Raw genomic sequence first — 27,766 nt, 5'->3', positions numbered from 1 at the left:
GTCTAACCGGGCGCAGCGACTGACTCCTCCCACTGTGGAGGTAACATATAACCAGATGGAAAGAACTGCATGTTCTTCTTCTCTTCTGATTTTCTGAACCGTTTCATACTCACTAGGGTCGCGGGGGTGCTGGAGCCTATCTCAGCTGACTTCAAGCCAGAGGCGGGGGAGACCTGAATTGGTGATTAGCCAAGGAGACAAACATCCATTCACGTTAACACTCATACCTAGGGGCCATTTAGAGTGTGCAATCAGCCTACCATGCACGTCTTTGGAATGTGGGAGGAAACCGGAGCACTAGGAGAAAAACCCACACAGGCTCGGGGAGAACATGCAAACTCCACATAAGTGGACCGACCTGGATTTGAACCCAAATCCCCCACTCTGAGGCCGACATGTAAACCACTCATCCGCCGGGCGTTCCCACGCTCTTCTTATGACTGAAAAAAAAGGGGCTCAGATAATTGAAAAGAATACTAAAGCAGGCCGCGGCCCGGCGGATCGAGTGGCTAGCGCGTCAGCCTCACAACTCTAGGGTCCCACGACCCTTGTGAGGATAAAGCGGTTCGGAAAATGAATGAATAAAGCAGCCCTTTTGGTAAACCCAAGCTGATAATTTGCCCGTCATCTGACCCTTTAGAATTTATGTTTTAAATGTGCAGGGATTGCCTGCTTTTGCTTGGGCAGGTCGCTCTTATAAATGTTTTTTATTTCAATGATAGTTATCTGGTTAAATCAAATACCATTTGATGAATTACATCAACGGCTGTAACAGAAGCTACAGATCAAAGTGCACCTTATAATAGTAGTTTATCAATAAAAATGTACTGTAATGTACATGTCGATTGGCCAGGGGGGGATTTTGCTTATTAAAATCCTGGGATACGTAGTTAACACGTTAGCCTCACAGTTCGGGGGTCAGGGGTTCGATTCATTGAAGGTCCTCACTGTGTGGAGTTTGCATGTTCTCCCTGGGCTAGTGGGTGTTTTCTCCGGGTACTCTGGTCTCCTCCCACATGCCCAAAAACATGCAGGGTAGGCTAGTTGAACACTCTAAATTGCCTCTAGTGTGAGTGTGAATGGTTGTCCATCTCATTGTGTCCTATGATCGGCTGGCCACCAAGAAGGGGTGTCCCCCGCCTTTGGCCTTGAGACAGCTGGGGGGATGTGAGAGGAAACCGGAGAACTCCACAGGAAGAACAATGCATTTTCGATCTTTTGGAATGAGCAAAACAATAAAAATAGACCCTCAGTTAATATTTTGATTCTGCCTCAACTGAGATGCTTATTCGGATGCATTGACATGATGTCATGCATGACAAAGCTGCATCTTCTGATGTGTTGTAATAAAAGTCACTGAAACTCTACCGTCAATCTAATAATCCTTTTACGCTCGAGGTTAAGGGTTTGACATAATGCCAAACGGCAGTTTGAACAACTTCAGAGGCATGTTTTTCACCGAAACGTATGTTCTAATTGATGCTCGTGTTCTGTTTCCTTGGACTTCAAATGCAACGTCAATTTCAGGTGATGGACCTCTTTAATTGTTTAAATTAGTATTTCCTAAAGACATTCACAAAAAGAAACATGAAACACAAAACAAACAAAAAAGCAAGTGGCCGGATCGGGTCAATTTTTCAAACGTTATGTTTGAATTTAATGGATCACTTTTAAGATCCTCAGCAGTTTGCCTTCCATGGTTATTTAGTTTGACTCTTAAACAAGTGTGCCTGTGATGATTTTTCTGTTGTTTATTTGTTTGAGTGATGAAGAGGTGAAGTTTACTTTGAGCACAGGTATATAACAAATGGGCTCTAGAGAAACAGAAAAATGCAGCTAATAAAAAGGCATGAAAAGTGACCCATTTAAGAATATAAATGCAGCCAAGACAAAAGACTAATTCAAAATACCTACTCTCATCATCTAACATTCTCTGACTTGTTTATATTTACTAGATTTGTCTGAATTACAACAAAAATCTGAATCTGGAGGAAAAGGCCTATTTTCTCAGTGAAATGACACTGACAGAGCTGTTTTTTTCACCCCTTTGACTACATGTGGGCCTAGTTACGATACTTTCAAGGTAACAACAGTTAAAAAAAAAAATCTGAAATCTTCTATTGTGTCTTCCAGCTTTATTGTTGTCATGAACATTCCGTGCAGTCAAGGACCATTTACAGTTTGTAGCAGTATGTCCGAATTCTGGGAGAAACTAAAGTCCGAGTTTGTACAATCGAACATTACAACAGGAATTAGATTTCCAAATGCCCTCAACATTGGAAAACCAATTGGTTTTGACATCAAGTCTGACTCTGCAACTTTAATAAACACTAAGATTTTATGTTATGGCATACTTCATGTTTTGCGTCATGTTCTGTATGGTTCTTCATTAGTGTTTCTTTGATTTATGGTATACTTCATATCATAGCTTTCCAAGACTGAGTATTGCAAAGCATTCCGTGTGCATAATTTTCTTGATCCTTATGACTTCTCCTTTTTCTTTTTCAGGTCACAGGGAAAACAACCAAAGAAGGAGATTTTTCTTGTGGAAGGCTCATGCATGACTGCTTGTAATATGCTATATTGTAATGGGTTTAAATAGGGCAAGAGCTCCTTTGGGTACGCTGCTTAGAAAATGAAGTTGCAAGAATGACAGTCGGTATTGAAGAAGCAAATCATCACGTTAAAAACTGTCAAATGAAGCCGTCGGTGTCATTACGGTGACAAATAGTGCGAAAATGGTCGTTTCCTATTATTATGCGCTTATGTACTAACAAAAGATGATTAGATGTTGCTTATTTCTTGTGGAGAAAATGTGAAGCCATTTATGTGATGGCATCATCATGTATTGTACCAAACTGAATTCATAGCAGCAGAGTCTTTGGTATAGTAATACAAATCCTTGGCAAACATGATTAGGATTTAAAGATGGAGGAACAGAGCTTGTCTATTGTAGTTCACAAACCTGCCAATCATCTGAATCCCTCTGACTCATTGTTCACTCCGGCGACGCCACTGTCTGAAGTAGAGAGCCATAATGTGTCTTGCATCTACATTTATACCATAGAGAATTGATTTCTAATCATCCGTATCATTGCAAAATTAACAGCCACCATTGCTGGACACTATATGCAAATAATTGCATTTCATATTATGTTCACCCTCAAGAACTGTACAGTGGTGGCCTTGGACATACTTTTTCTTTTTTAATCTGCATGGCAAATTACGTTTACGTGTCACATAATATTCCCACATCGTTGTTCGGATTGAGTTATGTTTATCAACTGTCTTCAGTCAACCATCTTCAATCACTGCATAAGCAGAAGTGTAGCGCACTTTTGCTAGATTTACTTTAAATTTGATTCACCAGCTCAATCTTCCTTATGGCTAGCCTACAGTATACTGGTCTGTTTCGGATAAAAATATATCGCATGAGACGTAAGCATTTCCTGATATCCTATGATTGGGGTTGTTTTTTCTTATGAATGTATAACTTGGATCTCATGTAGCTCAAAACACCTGCTAGATTAGACCATAATTGCACTACTGCAGACATGTTTTCACGCCTTTGAACAATTTGATTCTTGATGTATGAGCAATGAGCACAGAAAGGGAACATATTAGGAATCAGCTGACTCCTAAAATTTCCTTCCGTGTGACTTATTAGAAAGGTTATTCTGAGCGGTCTGTTGAACCGCTGGAGGGGTTTGGAAGGATAGTGAGACCCTCAATAGGGCAAATTTATCCCTTGTAAAAGTGGATTACTTTAGACAATCCCAATCAGCTTTACTTAATAACAAAAGAAAATAACCTTTTCTACTTGTCATGCTCCATTTTACCCTGGTGGCAACATTTGTTTAGATTGAGATATTTTGTGAATCAAATATGATTGTAGTGGTGGTGTACGGCTCTCAATCCACCTTGAAGTACAGTCAGAAAAAAAGGTAGAGAAGACTATCATTTAACTCCTGGAAGATTTTTTTTATGTGCTAACTTGTTTGTTTTCACTCACTTGTTATGTTGAGTTGATGTTAGTGCAGGAAGCCGGATTTTCCGTGGCACTCATGTTCACACATGCCCGTGGTCATCTGTTGCTCAGCACAAATAGTAAGTTATTCCAAGAGGCGCTATCACCTGTGCAAGTTTATTCAGACAGTGAGGCCTGCATTCTCTTCCTATACAAAAATACACATAAGTCACGTACACGTTAAAGACATACAAATACATATAATGTAATATAGACAATAGAAAATTATTATTTAATTGTTGGGCTCACATTTCTGAGGTCAAAGGTTTGATACACAATAGGTTTCTCTCCTTTTGTGTTCTTAGCAGTAAACGATGGTCCCATTTCTTCATCAATCATACACATTTGTTAGTTGACTAGGATTATTCATGTTCATATTGTTTGTGGGCTTGCTTAAGGCCTGTGACTCTATTTGGATAAGATTTGAATGGGAGCGCTCAGCTTCTTTCCTGTGGCAAGGCCATCATTGCTGATAAGTTATTGTGTAGCTGGTGCAGCTGTGCAGGGAATTTCCATTTTGGTATGAGTCACACGGGTGCTCTTGCAGAGGTTAACTTGTGGGTTGGCGTTAGCTTACCTATTCACACAGGCATATTAAAAAAAAAGTATGATTGAGGAAGACTGGGAGTGAATCTTCTCAAAGGCATCACGTTGCACTCGAGGTCAAGCAAGCCTGATATTAACTGTTCATAGTATATAATAAAAAAATAAATGTATGTAGCTCACGTGTTTATTACTTTTTTTCGCTACTAAATTGTGCGCTGCCATCTTCTATTTATAGAAGACAATTAAAAAAAACTGTAACCTGATGTTAGTCCTTCTGGATCTTGAAATTCATATGATAATTTGTAAATGTTGTGAATTAAAGCTACATTGGAAGCTTCAAGGTAATTGCACTCAACTGGTAATTAGCATATATGAATCATTGTAGGGAGGCAGATCAAGTTATTACAGAGCAAACATGGAGCTCTAATGTATACGTCATGTTAAGTAGGTGCCTGAAGAAAGGCATCTAATGGCCTCTGTGACTAGGGTAATGGTGTTGTTATCGGGAATAGCACACCTTTAATGATTCCCAAAATACATTAAGAGAACATCAGCAGGTTTAGAAATGTGTGTTTACAGGCTCAATCGCAGCAAAAGTGAAGACAAAACACTCAAAAGCTCTGCTACGTGGGCAACAAAGCGGAATTGTTTTGAAAAAGGGCTGCACTACTGTTTGCAATACGATTTAATGATCTAATTCTGAAGTGCTAAGTAAACAAAGCATTTTATTTTGACATTCAGTCAGTTTGTTTACATGTTTTTATGGGAAATTAGATTATTGACTGATTTATTGCAGTATGCACCCCTAATTTACCCAATGAATGAGAAATTTAGCTTTTGTTCTACCCACAAGCGTCAAAACACTGTCCAAATTTGTCAATTGCGATATTTTTGATGATATGGGAGTAGAAATGCAACAAAAAAAATACACTAAGAATGTTACTTCTGCGTTAGATTTAGAGCATTTATATTGCACACAATTTTTAAGTAAATCAATTGATAACTGGCACAACTTGAAATGGGAAAGAAATTCCAAGTGTTTTTAATCCATCCCTATTCCTTTTTATCCTTCTCCATCATATGCTGCTAATGTTTTATTTAAATAAATTTTATTCTGTTTTTAAATTTAAGATTTTTCTCCTTTATTAAGAACCTTTTCCAATGTTGTTGTGTCTTAGGATATAATGATATTTAAGTCTATTCTATTGTAGTATTTTATTGTATTCTATTCACGTACTGTATGTCAACACAGCACATATATGCACACAAACGGGCTTTAGCAAACCAAATGTTCAACTTGGTTGGAGAGGACCAATTCCATTTGAGGCACACTATAGATAATCATCACCTTACTCAGTTTAGTCTTAAAGTGAATGAGCGATTTATTAACCAGCTAAGAAGTCAGCAGTCTGAGGAATGTGCTTCAGTTTTAAACCAAATTGGACACACGTACATTCCTCCCACTGTACGTGGACGTGGACCAGAAAAAAGAAAGAGATAAAAAGAGAAGCTGACTAATCAAAAGACTATGAGTCACGGGTCAAGAACGGATCCCTTTCTGCCTTGTTGTACTGCGAGTCACCATTCACACATGAGGGAATTGCTACAGAATGAGTCAAATCTACATAAGCCCCAGCCACGTAGGCATCCAGGTGAACTATACAGTCTGAGTGAGAAGGTAAGTTAGAATTAAAATGTGATGGTATCAACAACAATAAAAAATCTGATCACAGTTATTATAAGGACAAAATCTGCCAGGCTGAAGAATATAGGAAGTCAAATGTTATCATTCAAAGATGCCTATTGTGTTGTTCAGTACATCCACCCACTCGCTGCTCCAAGGCTGTCTCCTCGCCTTTCCATTGGCTCAGGGACACAGTGAGATACAGTGTAGTTCACAGAGAAGAGAGTGTGTGGCCTTCATGCCAAAGTCCTGTTAGCCAAATCTGTCTGCACTGTCTCATTTGGAAGATAAGGGTCTAATCTAAAGGGTGGGCAGAGAGCTCCTAATACAAGGCCACTCTTGTCACTTGTACAGCATTCTCTACATTCCAGGGATGTGTGTAGGCATGTGCAGACAAACAAAACCCTGAGACTTCTGTCATTGTGTTCCAAAGGTTGCGAAATAATGAAAGAAAAACGGAACATCATTTCCATCATGTACATGCACAGGAAATACTGTAGCAGAAAATAAGCCAATCACATTGTTGCGAGTTTTAACCCATTTATTACGCAACTGTCATTGTAGCCTAAAACATTTATATCATATCTTTATTCCTATTGAAGTTACTTGAAATGCAAATCTCAAATTGAACTCTGTAATATGGTAATCCATATAAACACGGGCGGCACGGTCGTCGATTGGTTAGCACGTCTGTCTCACAGTTCTAAGATTGAGAGTTCAATCCCCGGTGGGTTTCCACCTTCCTGTGTGAAGTATGAATGTTCTCTATGTTCCTGCGTGGGTTTTCTCCGGGTACTACTCCGGTTTCCTCCCACATACCCAAAACATGCATGGTAGGCTTTTTGCACTCTCTAATTTGTCTCTAGGTATGAATGTTAGCGTGAATGGTTGTTTGTCTCAGTATGCCTTGCGATTGGCTGCCATACAATTCAGAGTGTCCCCCGCCTACTGCCCGCAGTTGGCTGGGATAGGCTCCAGTACCAGAATGAGTAAACATGTCAGGTCAAGTCACATTTATCTCGACAGCCAGTAATCACAATAATGTCTCAAATCACTCAGATCACCAAAATTATGAAATACCTTGATCTTACTGAGCGGCCAGCACCCCCCACTCCCACAAATAAAGACACACACACACACACACACACACACACACACAAAGGGCAAGGAAAAATACAAAACCCCATCGGGAAGGAAATAAGAAACGTCCTAGCATTAGGAAATCCCCTTTTAGTTTCAACTGAATGCTGAATGGAGCAGTACTACTCTACAATTTTATCTAATACAACATCAAAGTCAAGATTTTAGTGCAAATGTACAATTATTATGCAATTAATACGACTGGGATGACAATGAAACATTTTTTGCCCAATATTCTATTTGAATTAAAAGGACATTCTGTTCCTCCTTCCGTGGTGTTCTTCTTGGATACATTGAGCCAAGGTTAATAAATATATATAGTTTGGGAAATTCAGTTACAAAGTAAATTGTAGTAATATTAGTGGACCTTCCTGTTTTTCAGTCGACATATTATATTCAAATGTGCGGATAACATTAACCTAGGTCAAAACAAAAACATAGCCAACTTGCATGAAGTTGTTTTCCTTTTTCTAGCGACTCTACATACTTAAAGATTTGCATTTTTGCCCCATATGTAATGTATCACCAAGTTAATGGGACATTGAAGAGGAGTGGGTTTGTTTTTGGTTTGTTTTTTTAAATAATAATATTACAAAAGCGGAAGTTCCATTTGTGCTATAAGTCATACTTCTAATGTGCTCTTTTGTACTGTGGCCGTCTTACACTGACAGGTTCAATGCATCACTAGGCCTAATCTGCATAGTTGTTCATTTGCCATGCTAGTTAGGATCCAATACGGTGAATGCATGTTTCTGAATGAGTGCATATGATCAAAAGAATGACTAATGATGCTTCCATAATTACTTTTCATTAGAAATGGACAACCAGGCAACAAGGCAAAATGTAATGTGCTATTCTCAGTCCAAGGCTTTCTTTTGCATTTCCCTGTTAACATGGTAATCTAATGAATGGTTTCCCATAATTAAACATGATGTATCTTCCAGGTTTATTTGTGGATGTGGAAGTCCTTGATCCACAAGATCAAATGTTTACCCAAGATGACAGTGACACATTTCTAAATAATTTGGGTAGCCATACAAATGTCCACATGCATTGTATTGTGCCCTAGGCCAGATCTTATGACTTGTTCGCTCTTTCAAGATCAGAAGTTTTTTTGCAAGATACGCTTCCAAGCTGATACCTGACACTCAGATACAGCCTTTCATGTTGCCCTTAGATAGGGCAATATGTCATTAAGCTGAGGCATGTGCAGATTTTTTTTCCCTTCACAGATTTCAGTTCATGAAAAAAAATTGTGAAACACCATCAAGGCCTTCTGACTGTGCTCAACCATACAGTGCCAAAGTGCAAACAGTCAATAAACTACTGTTACTTGATCCAACATGGATGGGTTCTACTTTGTGTGTCTTAATTCAAAACTTTGTGAGCATGTTCAGCGAAATTAGCATCTCTGAGCTACAATATGACTCTCCCTATTGAAATCCAGCAAAAAGAAAGATGCTACCAGTGCACGATATTGCCCCATGTTTACCGTAACATTTCTCTTCATTTTTATTGTGCTTGTTTTGCTCATCTCTGAAATGAAAGCCAACCTTTTCCCCACCTTGCACTATACTTATCAGATTGAGTTGCAGCCTGCAGGCACTTTCCCACCACAACACAAGACGACAGACCGTCATAATACCGCCCTCACAGCAAGTATCCGCACCTTTGGGTGACACATTATTATTTAGGCCCTTTGAGAATTTGGCCCGAAGCAGTGACTTTTCTCTCATCTGCTATGATCTCATCTGCCCTGGAAATAGTTTTCTTTGTGAAATGTTTAACCAGCATTGCATTCTGACATGAAACTGCACGTTCTGTTCCCACTGAGTAAATTTGGTTTGTCTTTTAAAAAGACCAACATTAATGGGAAGATTGGCTGCTCAGCTGATGCATGGCTGCCAATGATATTGGTTTTGTGAAGGCTGACAAAAGGATGACTGCTGAAGTCTTTGGGGAAATATTATCTGCTAATATTGGGCCAAATACTCTGGAACTCACTAGAGAGAGAACATCAACATGCAAGTGGATAATGGGTTAAACCTATTTGTGGACACAGCAAAGATGATTTTAAGGTGAAGAAATGTCATGTAAATGATGAAGTAAATGACCTAATCTGAATCTGACTGACCTGAGCTCCATGCAATAATAAAAATTTTAAAAACTGAAGGAAAAATGCCCCAAGAACACATACATCATGTCGGTAGGTGTGGTACATTTTGTTTATGTCTCACTTTTGAATTTATTAACATAAATAAGTCAACCCAGTGATAATCCCTAAGGAATATTACATATATTCAATGCGGTCTTAAAATTAACATGTATGTATTGGTATTAAATTGAGGTTTAAGGTTGCTGTGGTGAAAAATGGTTGTTGCGATATCTGAGTCATTCCTTATTATGTCGTAATTTCCTTTCAATCTTGTTTGATCGTATGATTCGAGTCCACAGCAAAATTGTATCCTTTTTGATCCCTTGATTTAGATGTTTAGATATAAATTTTAAAAAATAAACAAAAAACAGTGTAATTTATTTCTGTTATAAAATATTGACGGTTGATTTCTTAATTTCAAATAAAACTAGAAAAGGGAAGAAGAAAATGCAACTACATTTTTTTCTTCACGACAATTTTCTAAAGCAAATAAAAACTAGGAATGAATTGTTAGTTTGTTTTGTAGTCTGCGTGATGAGTGAATGAATGATGAGATGTTCCTTTCCCTGTTAAATCCATACACAAAACAGCCAATACAAACAAAAACATTCATGAAACAAAACAAACATCATCATCTAAAAGCCATTTAATTTGAAATCCCTTATTAACATTCCTTTTCCTTTCTGGACAAATATCACCAGTTCCATTGTTCAAATGAACAAGGTTTCCGGTGAAATAAGATATAAGTAGCCTTCATTATATAAATGTATTGATAAAAGAATGTATTTAAAAAACAAATATACAAGAAATATATCGAAAATGTTTAAATATATTTATGAATTTTACTCTTCATCTGTTTGTTATTTTAAATACGTTTCTAAAAATGAATAATAATCTTGACCTTTTGTATTTGCTCTACATTGGTCAGGTCCAAGAGAAAAATCAGGTAAATATAAGGTAATAATGTTTGTTTTTGCGTGACAGTTGCATAATAGAAGAAAGACATCCCATGGCTGAGTGATAATGGTTGTTGGCCTAGTGTCGTCTTTCATTTTTTCATCACCATTTCTAACGAGAGACATTTGTGAAGCTCGATTGCATCCATACAAGCAGGGATGGCGTGTAAGTTGTTTGCCAAACAACGGTGTGGGCTGGAGAACGCTTGTCAGATTTCACGACAAGCAAAGCTTTAACAATTTGATCTGATTTCATAGTTGAAACATCAAACACATGCATCCCAGATTACTCCAGATCGTGTTTCAAAATGCTTTTTACTCCTTGTACTACAATAGATTTCAATGAAGCTTACATTTTTAGCCACAGTTCTTTTTGAGAGCATTCAAACCTATTTTTGGCAAACACTGCTATTCAATTGGATTTGATTGGCCTGAAAATTATAATCTTTTCATGACAAATTATGTGCCCAATAAAATTATTTTAAATCAATTACATTCTGGCAATCCTGTTTACATGTGCTATTATTCAAAATGAGAGGGGGTATCTCCTTTTATTTAGTCACTATCCATTAAATAGAATAAAATGTGGGTTAGTTGTGTTAAAGTGTAATATTTTGATCATATCATAAACCTAGCCAACATCCATTGATGTTGTTTAATACGAAATACAAACACATTAAAAGATTAAAATCTTAATTGCTATTAAATTGGTTGTCAATGGGATGCTTATGTGCGCATACATAATCACTATAAAAGCACACATCGCCCTCTAGCGATGGTAAAGAGCATACTGGTCCTAAACCGTACAACAACCAATCAATGGCATGGGTCGAGGCAATTTGAAAACGTCCTTATGCTCAAATCTCACTTTCGAATTTAAATGTACTGATTTGTTATTATTCCAGTGTCCAATACTTTAAAATGGGCTGATTTTGCAATATAGTGACGACATGGTTGCAATGCTCAAGTATTTCCACTAGATGCCGCGCATTACTGTTTATTTTTACTCATCCAAACTTCGAAATCTTTTCAAAATCCTTTTTTTATTTCATGTTGTGATCTTTTTTATTGGCGTTTTTCTTATAATGTATTTAATGAAAGTAAAAAAAAAAACCAAGAGCAATAATACATCGGAAGTATGCCAAGAATTTCTTCGTATTAGAAAAAATAAATCACATACAATCAGGCGATGGTGATAACATGGTAAATGTCAGGGTAGCAGCATATGAATGCAGTATGAGGGGGGAAGGGGTGGATTGCATGGTGCTGGGCCTGCGTGTACAGAGTGGGACAGGACAGGGGGGCGCCCCCCACCCTCAGCCGTGGACCGCCTGCCTGCCTGCCTCAGTCTCTCTCCATCACTGAGAGTGGAGTGGTCGCCTCTCTCCCCGTCTGCCTCACTACGCTCCTCCTCGACTGTCAACCTCGCAGCTCCGCCAGCGTTCGTGGACTCTAATGTGGATACAAACCAGGAAGAACTCCAATCCATGGCAATACTTTAATTGGGGCCTTCGACTAATTTCATCAAAACCGGTAAAAAAAAAAAAATATTTTAAAAAACGAACGTGGTTTGGCGTGTTTGCTGTGCGTGATCTAACTTGACAGCCCCGAACGATGGCGTGTGATGGATTTAAAATCTTAATGGGTTGTGAAGCTGGACCACAGATGAAATGATTATGCTAGATGATGAAATTCTTCTTCTGGAATTCTTCTTACGTGCGGCTGTGATTGGGAATGGGAAAGATGAGCAGTGTCCGAGAATGAATGCGCGACAGTCTCCCGGGGGACAATCGTTGTCTTGTATGAGGACAATTTTATGTTAATGTGAGCGGGGCAGCCGGTGGCGAACACAAAGATCTTTCTGCTCAAGTCCGCGCGTGTAGGCGCCCGATTGGTGCTGAGGCAGCGACTTGGGTGACAGCACCATTATTCACCAAGATGCCCAATTGCATTACTGTTGCATCTGGATAGGAAAGCTGGCTTGATAGGATAGAGGAGGAGAAGACATCAAAGCAGGGCAAAAGTCACTTTAAATGGTACTTCGCTGGTTGCAGTTTGCAGAGGGGCTGCACTGCGTCGATGAAATTATTGTTTTTTTTTCCTTGTCATTTCAAATATTTTCTCACCTAAAGGACAATGTCTTGCCTTCAATACTGTTCATTTAACCGTTATTTTTTTAACCATTGGGTATCATTTCTTAGTGAATGAATAGGCGCTATTATTTACTCATTAAAATACTAATTTACTCAGTTTCTTTATTTGATCTTTAGATTCTTTCGAGTATATCGTAAAGTGTTTATCCAAATAACATGCCAAAACTAGTTAGGTTTGAATTTGAATACTACCCAATGCTAGTAGTACTACATACATACAAATTATTTCATTGTTTTCCTTAATATAATTGCATATATAACAAATGGCTGCACACCATAACTTGGACTTTATGTTTCTTGGACGCAATAAAAAAAAAAAAGGTAAATAGTCCCGCAGATATTGCGGTTTAGCCTTTTCTGATTGAAGTTATTTGTGTATGTTTTGTATCAGTGTGAAAAGCATGGAGCAATTTTACTATTAAATACTATGTATGGTATCCTTATACCAATAACAGATCAAAGTTGCTGATAAAAGGTGATAGACAGTTGTCCTTGTTAAATGGCCAGAAAAATCCCCCAAATGACACCCACCCCTCATGCCAAATACAACACCCATAGCAGAGGTGACCAACATGGTGCCCATGTAGACAGGCAGTCTAGGTCTAAAAATAGCTTAACAGTTATGGAATATTGAGATTTTCTAGGGATAAGGAAAAAAATGTAAACATTTTCAGAAATGTTTGTGGTATATAGATATATATATATATATATATATATATACATATATAAAATAGGTCATGAGAAACCAGGGCGGCATGTTGGAAGTATTTAACTGGGATAGGCTCCAGCACCTCCGTGAGCCTTGTGAGGATAAGCGGAATGGAAAATAAATGAATGAATAAACATTTTACATAAAAACAAAAGTGTTAGCTAATCTCTTAATTCACCCCAAATACGGGATGAATAAAGTTATCCATTCCAATCCAAGCATACACATCTATACTTTGCATTTCCCATGTTGTTATGCTTTACAATACTTTTGAAGTTTTTTTCGGAACATAGGTTGTGGTAAATGTGCAATTTACAGTATTATAGTCAATTATTTTCACTATAGTTGACAATCAATTAGAGTATTTGCATGGCAACGTTATTCACAGTTGAGCTTGGTCCGAGGCTTTTGAAGACCAGTAAAGAGCACAAGGCCCAGAATGCGCATTTTGGCGTATTTTCACTATATATCCTGGTTTCCTCTCACATTCTAAAACATGCATGATAAGTTAATGGAAGTTTCTTGTTGGGATAAATGTGTGTGTGTGAATGTTCAGATCAGGGTGTGTCCCGCTTTCTGCGCATACGCAAAGTCATCTGGGATAGGTTGAGCAGCTCCACCATTCTTGTGAGGATAAGCAGTACAGATATTAAGGAAGGATGATATTTTGCATCATTGTTAATTTTATTTTTGGTTGTTCACAGTATTGCTCTTTGATTCTGTGAAATAGAATCAATGAACGAACACCTGAGATTGGACTAGTTGATTGATACAGAGAATCATAGTGCTCATAGCCTGGAGATACTCATGAATCTTGCAAATGCAACGCCAGCCTGCAGCATGTGCACTCAAACAAAAGTGGAAAGAAGTAGGACACATCTGAAGAATAGCATACCTCTAATGGTGGGACTGTCAACATTTATGGCCCCAATGTTTTGGATGGGATACATTTTGTAAATAAAAACCCTAACATGGATATTGACACGCAGACATGGAGATTAATACCAACAAGACACTGTATTTTGCACGCTATATGAGTTTAAACACACAAATATTTCTGCTTGAATTGAGAATATTTTTTTTTAAAAAAGATGTCATCTGATGCTGCACACATCGTTTCGTTTGGATGCACTCCAGGCCTACAAAGACAGACCCTTTTGCAATGCTGCCTCTCCGTCCAAATGTAATTCCGTAATGTACTCTGAGAGTGGGAGATCTAATAAGAACTGGAAGAGCATCTTCAATAATGAAACCCCACCTGCATCTGTGCTGCAGAGTGAGGGCTGGGACTGAGAGGCTTCATAAATAACACAAGCCAGACCTGTCGTGTGCTGCTTTCGCTCCGGAAGCTGCTAAAAATCTTTCAAAAACAATGATTCCTTAGCAGAGTCGTGAGAATTCATCACGGATGCTGTGAATTTTTTTAAATTAAGATTCAATGTTATTTAATCTGTCAAAGGATTTGTATCAGTCACAAATTTATCTGTTATTGTCTAATAAGCCTGCCGGGGTACACATTGAAGTTGAAAGATAGAAAAAACACACATTTTTGGTTACCTTAATGTAGCAAAATTGCTCGTTCCAAAAGCCACATCACAGTGTCAACAAATGTGATGTAGTCACAATTGTTTATATTATTTTTCTTTCAATTAACATAATGAAACTCAGATTGTTGTCATATTTTTTTCAGCAAGGCTCCTGCAGCTGTTTTTAATGCTATTACTTTTTCTATAACTATCCTTTTACTGGTGTAAGGAAGTATGGTCAGAAGAGAAAAAAAATATTGGTAGTACTGTTAACACATTTCTTTGCTATCTGGAGTCAGCTGGGCAGTGCATGTTCTGACCTTACCGTGATATGAGATCAAATAAATGGAGTAACAAATATCGTTTTAGACCTATCATGCTCACTCAAGTTAGCAGTCTGGTAAGGGAGGCTTTGAGACACCAGATTGAGACGAGATATAGAAAATCAATTAGGCGAGGAGCAAACTGCATGCTGTAAATACTTCAAGGCATGTTTGTTTGTACCACCAAATCACCAAAAATATCCTTAAGTGCTTCACAGGCAAACAGTCGACACAAAAATATTAAATGAATAACTGACTGAAACAGAGCAGTGATAATAGCAATTTTAAATAAGATAAATATATTAGAAATACAAATCGGTGAAGCCATCCTAATTTAAAAAAAATGACAAACTACATATTACCTAACTAAAAACAAAATTTTGCATTTTGCATATGTATTTTTACATGACACACATTATTAAAAAACAGCATTACAAAATAAAGGAAGTGAGTTTAAGGATAAATTACAGAAACTGTTTAATTAAACAAATTCAGATATTTTTATTTCTTGTTCAGAAATCTAAAAATGAACTGACGTTGTAGCTTTCTGGATTTGTAAATTCTATTTTAAAATAAGAGCCTTGGATCATTGTTGAGAACTGGTGAATTGGTGTTGAACTGGCATCATGTTTTGTACTTGAATATTTTAAATGTGTTTTTCCGTCTTCAAATGCAGTTTAATACTGGAGCACTCTTCCATGAAAACAATTCCGCAGAGAGAGCGAAATAGAGAGTGCAATTTCATTCTATTCTGATGAGAATTGTAACTGTGCAAAGGAGCAAAACGGTTAACACTGCTAAATACAAAACATAAACTGCAGCTTTATTCATAGTATCGATGCTTCAAGTCCAAATCATTATTAAATTCTTGCTAACATTTATCTATACCAAGCATCAGTGAACAATTGAATATAGATCTTCTTGTCACATGAGCTTTGTTACCATACAAATTAATTTCCTCTATTATCGGCTAGATAAATGATGTGTAGCAATTAACCTGCTTCAGAGCAATTAACCTGTGCTTGTTACTATCTACCAACATCTAACATTCAGGGGATGGTTGCCCACCCTCTTCCACTTTTTCAAGTGGAACGAATCTTTACGAAACACTCCTTATCTCTGCATTTAAATTGTGAAATAATGGCGTGCATAGAATCCAGTCACATGAACTCTAGTTTGTCATCTCACGGCACTCGTGAACAGTGCAGATCATTTTGTGATGGTGCTTGTTATAGAGAAATGAAGGGCCTCTTTATTTGAAAGGCATCGTGACCCTCGCCGCTGTTCTTGAGTCTGACCCGGTGGCTGACAGCGCCACTGGCCAAGCTCTCTATGAAAAGATAACACTGTTTTAAAGAGCTGCTGTTTCAAACCCAGCGGCCCACATGACACTCCTTGTCCCCTCTTGTTTTCCTCATGAGAGTTTGGATTTGTTTTCCTTCCCTGAAGGTGCTGCTTTTATAGAGTCTGGACTGTACTAAAAAGGGAATAAAATGAAAACGGAATGGCAAAAGACTAGCCTCGTGACAGTGCTTGCCGTTTGTGGGGGATTACACAGCTTTCTTTCAACTGGCCATCTGCATTAGTGGGTCTTTGTGTGCGGGACCAATGAGGAGAGAAGCTTTTTTATCACCCCCTTCAGCTGCCGAGTGCCTGAAATATTTAACTGGGACCACACTATTTTTGGGTTTGTGCTCAGTTTGTTTTGGCGCTTACGTAATACCAAAGTGCACGGTACTGTCAAAGTCAACTTTGTACACCAACAACAACTTGTGATGCTATAAACATGATAATGATGTGGCTCTCTACAACGAGTGTCTTCACCTGTGATTTATGGCGCGGTTGAGAAAAGGACTTCGGGCACCGCTTGAGAGTAGATGATTTTAATTGGCATTTTTCTTCCGAGTCTTCTAGCCGATGGAAGAAGGACCAATGTCTCAGGTTACCGCTTAGGGTGACATATTGATCCACTCCTCATTCCCTCCTTCCAGCCACCCCGTTACTCTGTCCGTAGTTCTCAATTTGCTTCCATTCTCTCTTCCCGACCTCCTCCCCATCTCCTCTCTCCTCCTGTGCCCTGCGAGGTGTCAGATTCTCTGACTCATGTTCTGCCCGTGGAGGATGGGAGAAAAAGCAAGGATGAAAGCAAGCTCTGGAAAGGAAACTCATTTTGCAGATACAGTGTGACCTTCATCCCGTGAAAGAGATGGGATAAAAGCTCAAGTTAATATCCTGCCAAAGTGTTTCTCCACTATGCCAACACCCATTCAGAAAGATTTATGGTCCTAATAGAAGCCTTCTAATAATATGAAACATTATGAGTCAAGGAGAAAACCCCAGTCACTAGAAAATTCAAATTCGGAACTAAAAGGGATAAACACTACATAAATCAAATCTAGCCAAAACAGGATTTTCATCCAAAGCCAGATGTCCAGACTTTTAAGACATCTATAATAAGCAACTCATTTTGCAGATTAAATTGCTTTGCGATTAGAATGACGCATGACTCGTGCCTCATGCTAACAAGATGGAGCTTAAATAAGACTCCGACCACGTCACTCACTGCGGGCCTGGAAGCACTCACCAGATAACGACGGACATCCCAGAATAACCCCGTAAGGTTTCTTATCTGCAAATTTGTGCCAGGACAGGCGTAGGGAAAAAGTGACTTAACTAATTGAGAAAGAAGTAGAAAGTCACCAAATGAACCTTTGACAAGTACAACTTTCAAGAAGTCATAGTATCATGTGACTACTGAAGAACATGCATGCCACCAAAAATATACTGAATACATACTGTGTATTGACTGCCATTTTGTGTATGCCCAATAATAGGGCCTGTTCATTACATATATTGCATCCATTCACTTATAAGCATGAAAATTCTCCCTAAATAGAGGTTGGGCCACATTACACACAGATTGGTGTGATGACAGGTAGTATTGATCTGCCCATATACAAAGATAAGACAGTCTTTGAAAATAGTACATTCATTTGTAGAAACCTGTACCTTGTAGGCTGTCAAGAAGCTTCTAAAAAAAGGAATGGCAGTTGTGGAAAATCTTTTCTTGTCGAGATAAGAGAGCTGAAGAGGAAAGGGAGGATTTTGTGGAGCCATATCTAACTTGACAGTGCTTAAGCCTACCATTGGGGGACATGTTCAGATATCTTTTTTTACTCAATCTCTTCAGCAATTAGCATTTGTCTTACCTTCATTCTTTTGTCCTATTTCTGGCATTCCAATGAGAACCCCAAATAACATACATTTGTAAGCCTTATTTATGAACTAGCCAATACATTTTGTTTGTTGACATGGTGATGAATGAACATTAAAATACAAAATGTATCCAACACTTTTTATCTAATTAAACAGTAGTTCTGAATAAATATTCACGAGAAAAACAAATGGACAATAGGCCTCCAGAAAGCCCCTCAGTGGGGAAATTGTGGACTGTATAACTCGAGTTGTTCTGGCTGGATATTGCTCTGGTAATTTCTGGCTTCAATGGCCCACTGTCCAAGTGCATTTCGACAAGACACAGAACCCTAACTAGCCACCAGCGGTTTGGAAACACCATTTGCGTATGAGTGTGTGTGAATGGTTGAATAGTGTAAAGCGCTTTGGGTGAGTTAAAAGTCTGTAGATAAATGTGCTTTATACTGTAAGCATTTTTCATTGATTATTGGGGAATAAAACAAAGTCTAGACTCCCACACTTATCAAATATGTCAGTGATATAGTGAACATTCGTGGAAATGTGATTTTAAATTCTATACCTCCAAAAATGTGCCTCTTGGACCATTACAATTTCAGAATAGAAGCCACTGTGCCTCCAGTGAGGAGCAGGAATGTTATGTTGTATCTATTTTCTGTTATAGATAGTGGTAATTTACACAAAGAGTGTTTCCCAAAACCATCAGGACGAGAGAACAGCATGCAGTCATGGGTCTCTGAAGGGCCTTGTGGCTGACAAGCGGTTCACTTTGACATGGTTATGCTTCAACTCTAAATGAAGCCAAGGTCTGATAGGGAGGACAGTCCCCTGTGTGCCAAGGACTGACCCCTCCCATTATATGTGACATAGCTGAGACAAACACTCTGAGAGATGAAGCACTGCTCTTTTATTTCAAGCTTCTCTTGTTTCACAGCTCTACTCTTTGCCTCTCAGCTGGTTAGAGAGATTGTGGATCAGCATTACTAAGCATCATTAAACCTTGGGATATTTGACCAACAAGGTTTATAATGATGTTTGCCTTAATCAATACGATGTATTCAAGTGTGTTTGTAAGTTGTGTTGGAGTATGCAGTAGCGGCTTAATGGGTCTATACTCTATAATGTACATGGACATTATGCATACATTTTACTAAACATTTGAATAGATATTTGTGTCATAATGGCATGACACGCAAATCTTAGTTTCAAATACAGTGTTCCCTCGCTACTTCGCGGTTCAGCCACCGCGGACTGAGCTTCGCGGATTTTTTTCAGGAAAAAATAAAAATAAAAATACAAATATTACATTGAGACAACATATTTTACAGTTTTTTTTTTTTGTTACAAGATGAATTTCACTCTCTCTACCCGTATTCTATATGGTGTACTATATACAGGGGGGTAAAAATAAATAAATAATTAAATTAAATTAAAATTAAGCATTTTTGAAGGGGCATCCCTACTTTGCGGAAATTCACTTATCGCGGGTGGTCCCGGTCCCCATTAACCGCGATAACCGAGGGAACACTGTATTGTTCAAGCGTAAATATTGCTAATTTATTTGAGTAGTGTTTACATGAAGTCAGACTTGCCTGTATTGCCATTAGCGATGTATACATATGTGGTAAAAGCGGCATAGTCTCCAAGGTATAGGCAGGAGTAGCAAATGTCACTGAAGTTTGTTTACGTGTGCGTATCCTTATGTATCGCATATTTCTGTGCACGTTTATACCTGGAAGATCTCATTTTAAATTCGAGCAAGACAACAGTTTCTAACTGTCCGCCAGTGAAGACGAGCATATAGTACTAATGGAATGCTCATTTTTATTCCTCTTTTATACTTGTTTATGTTTTGCTCACTGTGTAAGCCTCAGGAGAAGATGCTCTCATTGTGTCATTTCACAGATGCAAATATAGTTTTAGGATGCAACAATAGAATGTTTATTTTAATCCAGAAAATGTTCTCATGACAATAAGCCATCCTTGTACAGCTGGCTGGTCAAACATATTTAGTATAAATTTGAATTTGGATATCGTGTCCCAAGCCAGTAGTTAGATTAGTGTTTATTATTTATAGAAAATGACATACCCAGTTGAATTCATGCAATATTTATCAGTCATAAATACACCGGGAATTACCTGAAATAATAATCAACCCACGGCATGAGAGATGTGATTTTATCATCCAAAAGGCAATTGATTCCTTTCCATTCTCAATGAGTGAAAATTGGTGCATGAAAAAGGATGCAATGCTGCTCATAGACTCATTTTACTCTGAAAACACAACAGATGAAGAAGATGAAGATAAAAACACAATAATTACAGCAATATTCTGTTGAAAGCTATTACCGAACCATAGTGTTTTTACAAGCTACATTGGATCAAAGACTGTCTGCTTTTGTCATTTCATCTAGCCACTTCCTGTATGCATCTCAGTGTGTGAATAGTTGGCTTCTTTCATCTCAACAGCTGAACGTGTATACGACTTTGTTTGGTGTATATATTTGTGTGTTGTAGGGGTGGGGAGTTTGCGCGTGTAGGGTCTTCCACCTCATGCCCTCGCCATTGCACGTGTACTCACGTTGACACCCTGTCACATACTCCTCTCTATGTGCTGAAACCCTGGGGAAACCCTGTGTATTTACCAAGTAAACACTCAATAGGGCCGACCTCCTTTATGTTCTAAAAGCAGAGGGGGACCCTGAGTGCATCTTTCACCATAGGCATTAGCGAGGGTGCATTCGGTATGAGCTAAAGCAGTCGGTCATCTGTTTGACGATTGCGGCATTTGTTTGAGAACAGGTGTGGGCTGTGGCGTCTTCGAGACTAGTTGTAAAGTTTTCTTTTCATCTCATCTGTCTTTCAGGCATGGATGCTTAGAGGGAAAATGACACAAGGGGGTTTACTCTTCAAGCTACAGAAAAATGTGTATGGGATGCTTTGAGTCAGGTCAACTTTGATGTAGTCGATTCGCCATGTTTACCGAGAAAGATTTAGATTAACACTCTGGTTCATGAGAGAGAAGCGACCGACCAATTGTGCTCTTCAGTCCTTTAGTTTGGCCCCTCAGACTTTAAAATCCTCATGATGTATGGCAAGAAGATAAATTATGTAGCTAATCCTAGTTATACATGTACATCAGTTGGGGGACACCTGAATCGGTGGCAAGCCAATCACAGGCCACATGGAGACTATTCACGCTCACACTCATACCTAGTGGCTATTTAGAGTATTCAACCAGCCTACTCTGTGTGTTTTTGGGATGTGGGAGGAAACCGGAGTGCCGGAGAAACCCCACACAAGCCCAGGGAGAACATGCAAACTCTACACAGTGAGGACCCACCTAGGATCGAATCCTTGACCCCAGAAATGTGAGACCGATGTGCTAACCACTTGTGAACAGTCACGCAATTTGGATTAGGAAGAAACACTGCCAAATTGGTCTCAATGGTCATTCAGTACAATTGACCTTTTTGATATCCAAACACTGTAGGCAAAATACTATTGTCATATTTGGAATATGAACAACTTATTGTTTACCTGCTTTGAACTCTGCGGTTTATAGTGCCAATAAGTTCCATGTCTTCTCGCGTAAGTATATTTTAATACAAAGTAGATACCTGAAGTTTATAATCCATTGTATATTATTTATGAACAAACACAATTACAAATAACACAATAATAAAACATTTTTTGTGGTGCTGCTTATAATATGGTGCACCACAGCATCCAAAAATTAGCCAAAAAATAGCCAAAGTTCTTATTTCACATTCAAGACCTTCAAAATCTTTCCTTAAATTTAAGAACAAAATGCTTCAAAGGATTCTAATTTATACATACACATTAATAATTAGAATCTTTGTTATCCCACTGCGTAAAATTAGTTCCCATGACATTGTTCATCAAATGGAGAATCCCAGTCACTGATTCCTTTTGATTGCTGCTGTTCTTTTCCCATAACTGCCCGGTTCCTCCTTAGCTCTGGAATATGTCAGAACACATTGGTGATGACTCGTGACTTTGGCTCTACAGTCTTGGCTTTGCTAATTCTCTTTTCTATACAAGCAGGCCTAATGGGAAACAAAGAAACTCTATTCATCTTGGAATCCTACTGCTTTAGATTCTGTAAATGAGGATCTGTGATGGTCCCCGCCCTTGCCCGGACACAGAACACATGCCTTCTTATCAACCCACAGAACTGTACATACTGATGACTCCATCTGTTAGTTTTAATATAATAAATCACTTATGAATTAGACATGCCCTTTTGGTGCCCAAGCGTAATGAAATTAACCCCCCTATTGCACAAATGTGCTTTGTGATAACACGTGTATTGCACACATGAAGCAAATGTTAAAATTATAACGACTCTGGCTCGTTTCCGCAGCTGACAGCCAGCAAATATTTTCCTCGACCTCTTGACCTAAGTTTGAAATAAATGCAAATTACACGCTGATGGACTTTTGACTGTCACAAGTTCCGAGTCGGAGCTCGATTGATTTGTGGCAATTTAATCCGGTAAAATGACTCTTTGCTGCTCTTACTATTTACTGATGGATTGGCACGGCACGCTGGCCCACGGAGAAATAAACACATACAGGCAGTCAAGCTTTATGACATCTTAAGAGGGATGTGTGCGGGCATCAGAGCGTGTCTTTGCAGGCTTCAAGTGCATAAATAAACCAGTGAAGCAGTAATGGCCTTATGCAGTAAGCAAAGCAATAAAGCGGCCTACAACACGTCTCCCGGGACTTGGATCTCATCTAAAATAATACCCATTTATTAAACATGATCGGCTCACATTCTTGACTTCATGCAGATTTATCAGAGCGCCACAAGAGCATGTCCAGCAAAGTCAGCAGAGCAGGAGTGTACGCACGACGACACAGCAATTCGCTGAGAATACTCTCAGCAAACAATTGACCTTGATTAGTCCAAGAAGAGAGCTTCCTGTTACCAAGTGTCATTAAATTGCCAATAAAATCCAGTGCCTCTCATTTTAGTGCTATTGAATGGATTGCCTTGAAACACAGTACAGACATACTATATTCCCAAAAGACAAAACCTCAGAGGTCTGTTGGGCTTCTCAGAATTTCCTTCCCTGGACTGAGTGGCTTCTAATATACCTCTGAACCAACAATAAAAAGAAACAATGGACATAGTTTGCCCTTTGTTATTAGAAAAAAAAATCATTCATGTTTATCATTAAAGGGAGCCTCAACAATTTGGGATGCCGGGCACTATAACATCTGATTTCAGGCGAAATGCTGACTATGTACACCCTAGACTGATCGCCAGTCAGCCATAGGGCACTAAGAGACAAACAACCATTCACACTCACAATCACACCACCACAGATCGGGAATCGAACCGACGCTTGCCTGCCTTTTTCATACAGTCGCACCTATAATAGTTCCAGCGAATCCCAACGCTCCATCCCGGAGAAAACCCACAGAGGCCGACTTGGATTTGAAAGCAGGTACCTCACTGTGAGGCCAATGCTCTAAACACCACAGCCATAACAGTTACATAAAAGACAAAACAAACAAAGTATAATCGGGACTTGTTCTGGGCAACACTGAATTTGCATGCTTCAAAAAAAGCTGATAGGCATCAATTACCTTCTTGTTGACATTTACCGTATTACTGGAGAAAATATGCAGCGTGCATGAACTACTAAAGGGATATAAAATAAGAACGGTTTCATGAAAAGAAACGTAATCATAAAAAAAACAATGTAGAATTTTTTTTATACCTCCACTATCTCATTGATTTTATTTTTTGTTTTTTTCTGTGATTTGATCTTGTACATAAAAGTGAGTTCTGCAAATCTGCTGTAAACGGTACTGCTTGTAGTTGGCAGAAAAAGAAATCATATTCGGAAACTATATTGAGTGACTTCCAGTATTACTGCCTAACCTGGGGGCAATGACATATGAGATTGTTCTCTAACAACAAACAAGCCATTACAAGCAGAACTTCACGGATTTCATCACACACTTCTATGAAAAATAGCATGGCATGAGTGAATGTAAATAAAAAAAACAATAACTGAAACAAGTGGTACCCTCCAAAATTGTGGAGTCCATCACAGTGTTTTATGATATGAAAGTCTTGCCCATTAGTTTGAACACATTTTTGACACTGCCAAGCCTCCTGGTCAATATCCTGTACACACTGAGGTGTTCTTATGACTGTTATGTTTCAGTATCAGGCAAACTAATAAAAGAAGATAAGAAGAAAGAGAAATGATTTTGCTATTTTCCCTGAAAGTCATTTAGAACAAAACACTGTCAGATAAAGACACACAATTTCCCTTAAATGAGCTTGGTCATTACTTTTGAGAGAAGCCCTGGGGATCAAATTTGTTGGCAGACTGAACAAGAGGTCGACCCCAGTCACTTCAAGGAAGCAATTATACTGCAATAAAAATGTTTTTATATCATCAAAATAATAGTAATAATAATTATATCACCATTATTTACTGTGTAAGTGTATTGATAACTCATGAATGATGAGTATACTTGTGTCCCTGGTCGTATTCTGATAGGATAAAGTTCAGCTTCTTTCTTTTTTTCTCTTTTAGGGAAGCACTGAAGGACCTCAGAGAGCCAGCCAAGGAGCGCCGGCCTCGGTTTGAGTGTGTGACCAGCTGATGAGCCTTGTTCATGCGTCTCCCTGCGCGCCACTCCCATTTCACTATGAACTGTGAGCAGGACTTTGGAGACGGGGGCTTGGGAGTGACCCTCACATTACGACTGCTCATGCATGGAAAGGTAAAAGTGTTTGTGTCACGTACCTCACTTGTCAAAGAAATTACAGAATGAGTTTTATTTTTTCAGATCAGTAACCGCTATATTATAAAATCACTCGGCAGCCATTATTAAACCATAAAATTGGAAACAAATTTTAGCAGCCGAGCATCCCCAGCAATTTACAGTCGATAGACACTCTGGTTGTGTAGTTTCTCCTTTTGCATGGTCCTTTGTTACCATGCAAAGTGCATCTGGCTCAATCATAAGAGATTCATAGCTTAATGAAATATAGATGCTATGCACAGTAGGCTCTTAAAAAGGCAAAGTGAGGGCCCTAGAACAAGAAACCATGCACGCAGACACACTATAAAGAGCATACTTATACACATCAGTGCAAGTAAAATGGCTCATCTGCATTGAATGTAACGTGCCTGCAAATGGCACACACTGCAATGATTGCTTGATGTTCTGAGTTTGTGTTTATATTTGTATTTTAGGAGGTTGGCAGCATCATAGGAAAGGTAAGCTTTCTTCTAGTTATTTGGATATAACATTACGCATTATTTCACAGCGGTACTTTTCATTTTTGAGGGATCTTTTGATTTGCATTTTGGCTCTCAATTCTATCCCATATTGCTACCTTTATGATCCCCAAGTCTTTCTAAAACCATCGCCTTCTTGCCTATTTTTATTTGAAGTCAGCAGAAAGCCCCTCTGGTTGGAATCTCCTCAGCCTAAATGTAATTGCCTCAAACCTTACCCCGCAACCGCCTCCATTATCTCTAATGCAACACAGCAATCCGTCAAAAGAGAGAGAGAGAGAAAAACATTATCGTATTGATGGTAAGTCTTCTGATGAAACCGAACACCAGGGATGCTTTCCCGTTGGCCCCTGGTGGTGTCAGTTCGGTAGGGCCCAGCTGCCCTGTAATGAAAAACCTGCATGAGGCATCGATAGAAGGTGGAGCGACAAAAAAAGATTCATGCCAATCGAAAGATTACAGACACGAATTATTCCTCAACATGTGCTGCAATATGCCACAACATGACGTTTGCACAAAACGGCTGTCAAATTGCTACTTTTTCAGTCTACAGAAATTGCGTTAATCCTAATGTCATGTTTTTATATATCTATCTATCTATGTATATATCTATCTATCACAGGGAGACATGGAAATATTAAGTTCAATAGAGAAAGATAATTTTAATGTATTTAAATCATTCAATCTTCTAGCTTAAGACTCCACCATATGTGCACATTTAATTTAGTACTTCTACAAAGAAAAACTCAGAATATCTATTTGATTGTGATGAAATCTATGATAAGCAGGGAAGCAAAAGGGGACAGATGAGCTTTGTACAGAGAGGTACTTGACCTGAAGCTCAGCAGTAGCTACTTCACCTCAACTCATCAATAACAAACAGGACAGCAGACCCACATTAAGTCAAAATCATGTTATCTAGGAAATGATAGTGTTCAAGATACTCTTGTACATAGAACATCAGTGGTTAGACAAAAGTCCAAAAAATAGGGTTGATGGGGACATGCCTGAGTCGTAGGAAAAGAGTAGTTTGATCGTGATGAATGTTTTTTTCTGTCAATTTTAGGAGGTATACAGTACATATAGAATAGTTAGCCATGTATCCTTTCTGACATGAATGTCTGATGCTGCTTTTTGTGTGACACCATATTGCATCAGAACACCGCAATACTACTTCCTGCTGAATTCTAAATAGGCTTGATGATAATTATTTTCAAATATCTTGACACATCTTAAAGCTAAGAACACTGTGAAGTCTATATTCTTTTTTTTCTTTCTAGTAGGCCGTATTGCTCTTCTTTAAAGCTGCCCTTCATTTTGCTTTCATTCCAGAAAGGAGAGACTGTGAAACGAATACGTGAGGAGGTATGTTATACACCATCTAAAATTGCAATCACATTTCACCATTGTTATTATGTTAACTCTATCTTTGCTCTCGGCTTTCTTTTTATGACTTGTTAAAATTTCATTTTGTGTGTGCATTGACAATATCAACTTAATTTATTGCAATCCCACATGAATTTATATCATGTACGCATGGGTTGTGTAAATCTGATGTGTTTAAATCTATTGAAAACAACTATTGAGATCGATAGATGTCCAACACTGGGAGGTGTTCCATATTTCCAGCCAAATGTCCCAGACAAAATGCCTCTGACGTGTATCGTAGTCAATGGAAGCTAGAGATAAATTAAATCTGAAAGTATTACTACTCCATAGGGTAGAAAGTATTCATCATTATTGATGTCTGTTTGTTTTGGTTTGATGTACCAAATAGTGCTTTACAAACATTTAGGGATAACACACACACTACATTCTACATAAAACCTTAATGTTTATTCCTTCTGCCCTGTGGGAACAAGAATCAATCCTGGAGATGAGTTGTTTTAGTTTTCGTATAAAAATAATCACCCATGAGCGAGGTAGCGAATTATAAACTACGATACAACAAGAGAACATTCTGGGTCTTAATGGGCTATTCTTCCCCAGGATTTTAATGTATCAATTTCTAATCTCTTTTGCCAGGAAATAGGCTGT

The 27,766-nt window shown here is 38.5% G+C and overlaps 1 protein-coding gene across 1 annotated transcript in view; it reads left to right on the top strand.

Annotated features, from left to right (window-relative positions):
- Positions 1 to 11,801: 11,801 nt before the first annotated feature.
- pcbp4 (poly(rC) binding protein 4) overlaps positions 11,802 to 27,766 on the top strand; it is a 33,013-nt gene continuing 17,048 nt past the window's right edge. Inside the window, exons 1-4 of the mRNA XM_077721434.1 lie at positions 11,802 to 12,041; positions 25,019 to 25,208; positions 25,685 to 25,708; positions 27,062 to 27,094. Coding sequence (XP_077577560.1) covers positions 25,101 to 25,208; positions 25,685 to 25,708; positions 27,062 to 27,094 — 165 coding nt within the window. The 5' untranslated portion in view covers positions 11,802 to 12,041; positions 25,019 to 25,100. The remainder of the gene's footprint in view (positions 12,042 to 25,018; positions 25,209 to 25,684; positions 25,709 to 27,061; positions 27,095 to 27,766) is intronic.

Source organism: Stigmatopora nigra, chromosome 1, assembly GCF_051989575.1.
Source record: "Stigmatopora nigra isolate UIUO_SnigA chromosome 1, RoL_Snig_1.1, whole genome shotgun sequence".
In the NCBI taxonomy this organism is placed as follows: domain Eukaryota; kingdom Metazoa; phylum Chordata; class Actinopteri; order Syngnathiformes; family Syngnathidae; genus Stigmatopora; species Stigmatopora nigra.
Note: the sequence above shows the minus strand (reverse complement) of the source record. Positions and strands in the feature narration are given on the sequence as shown.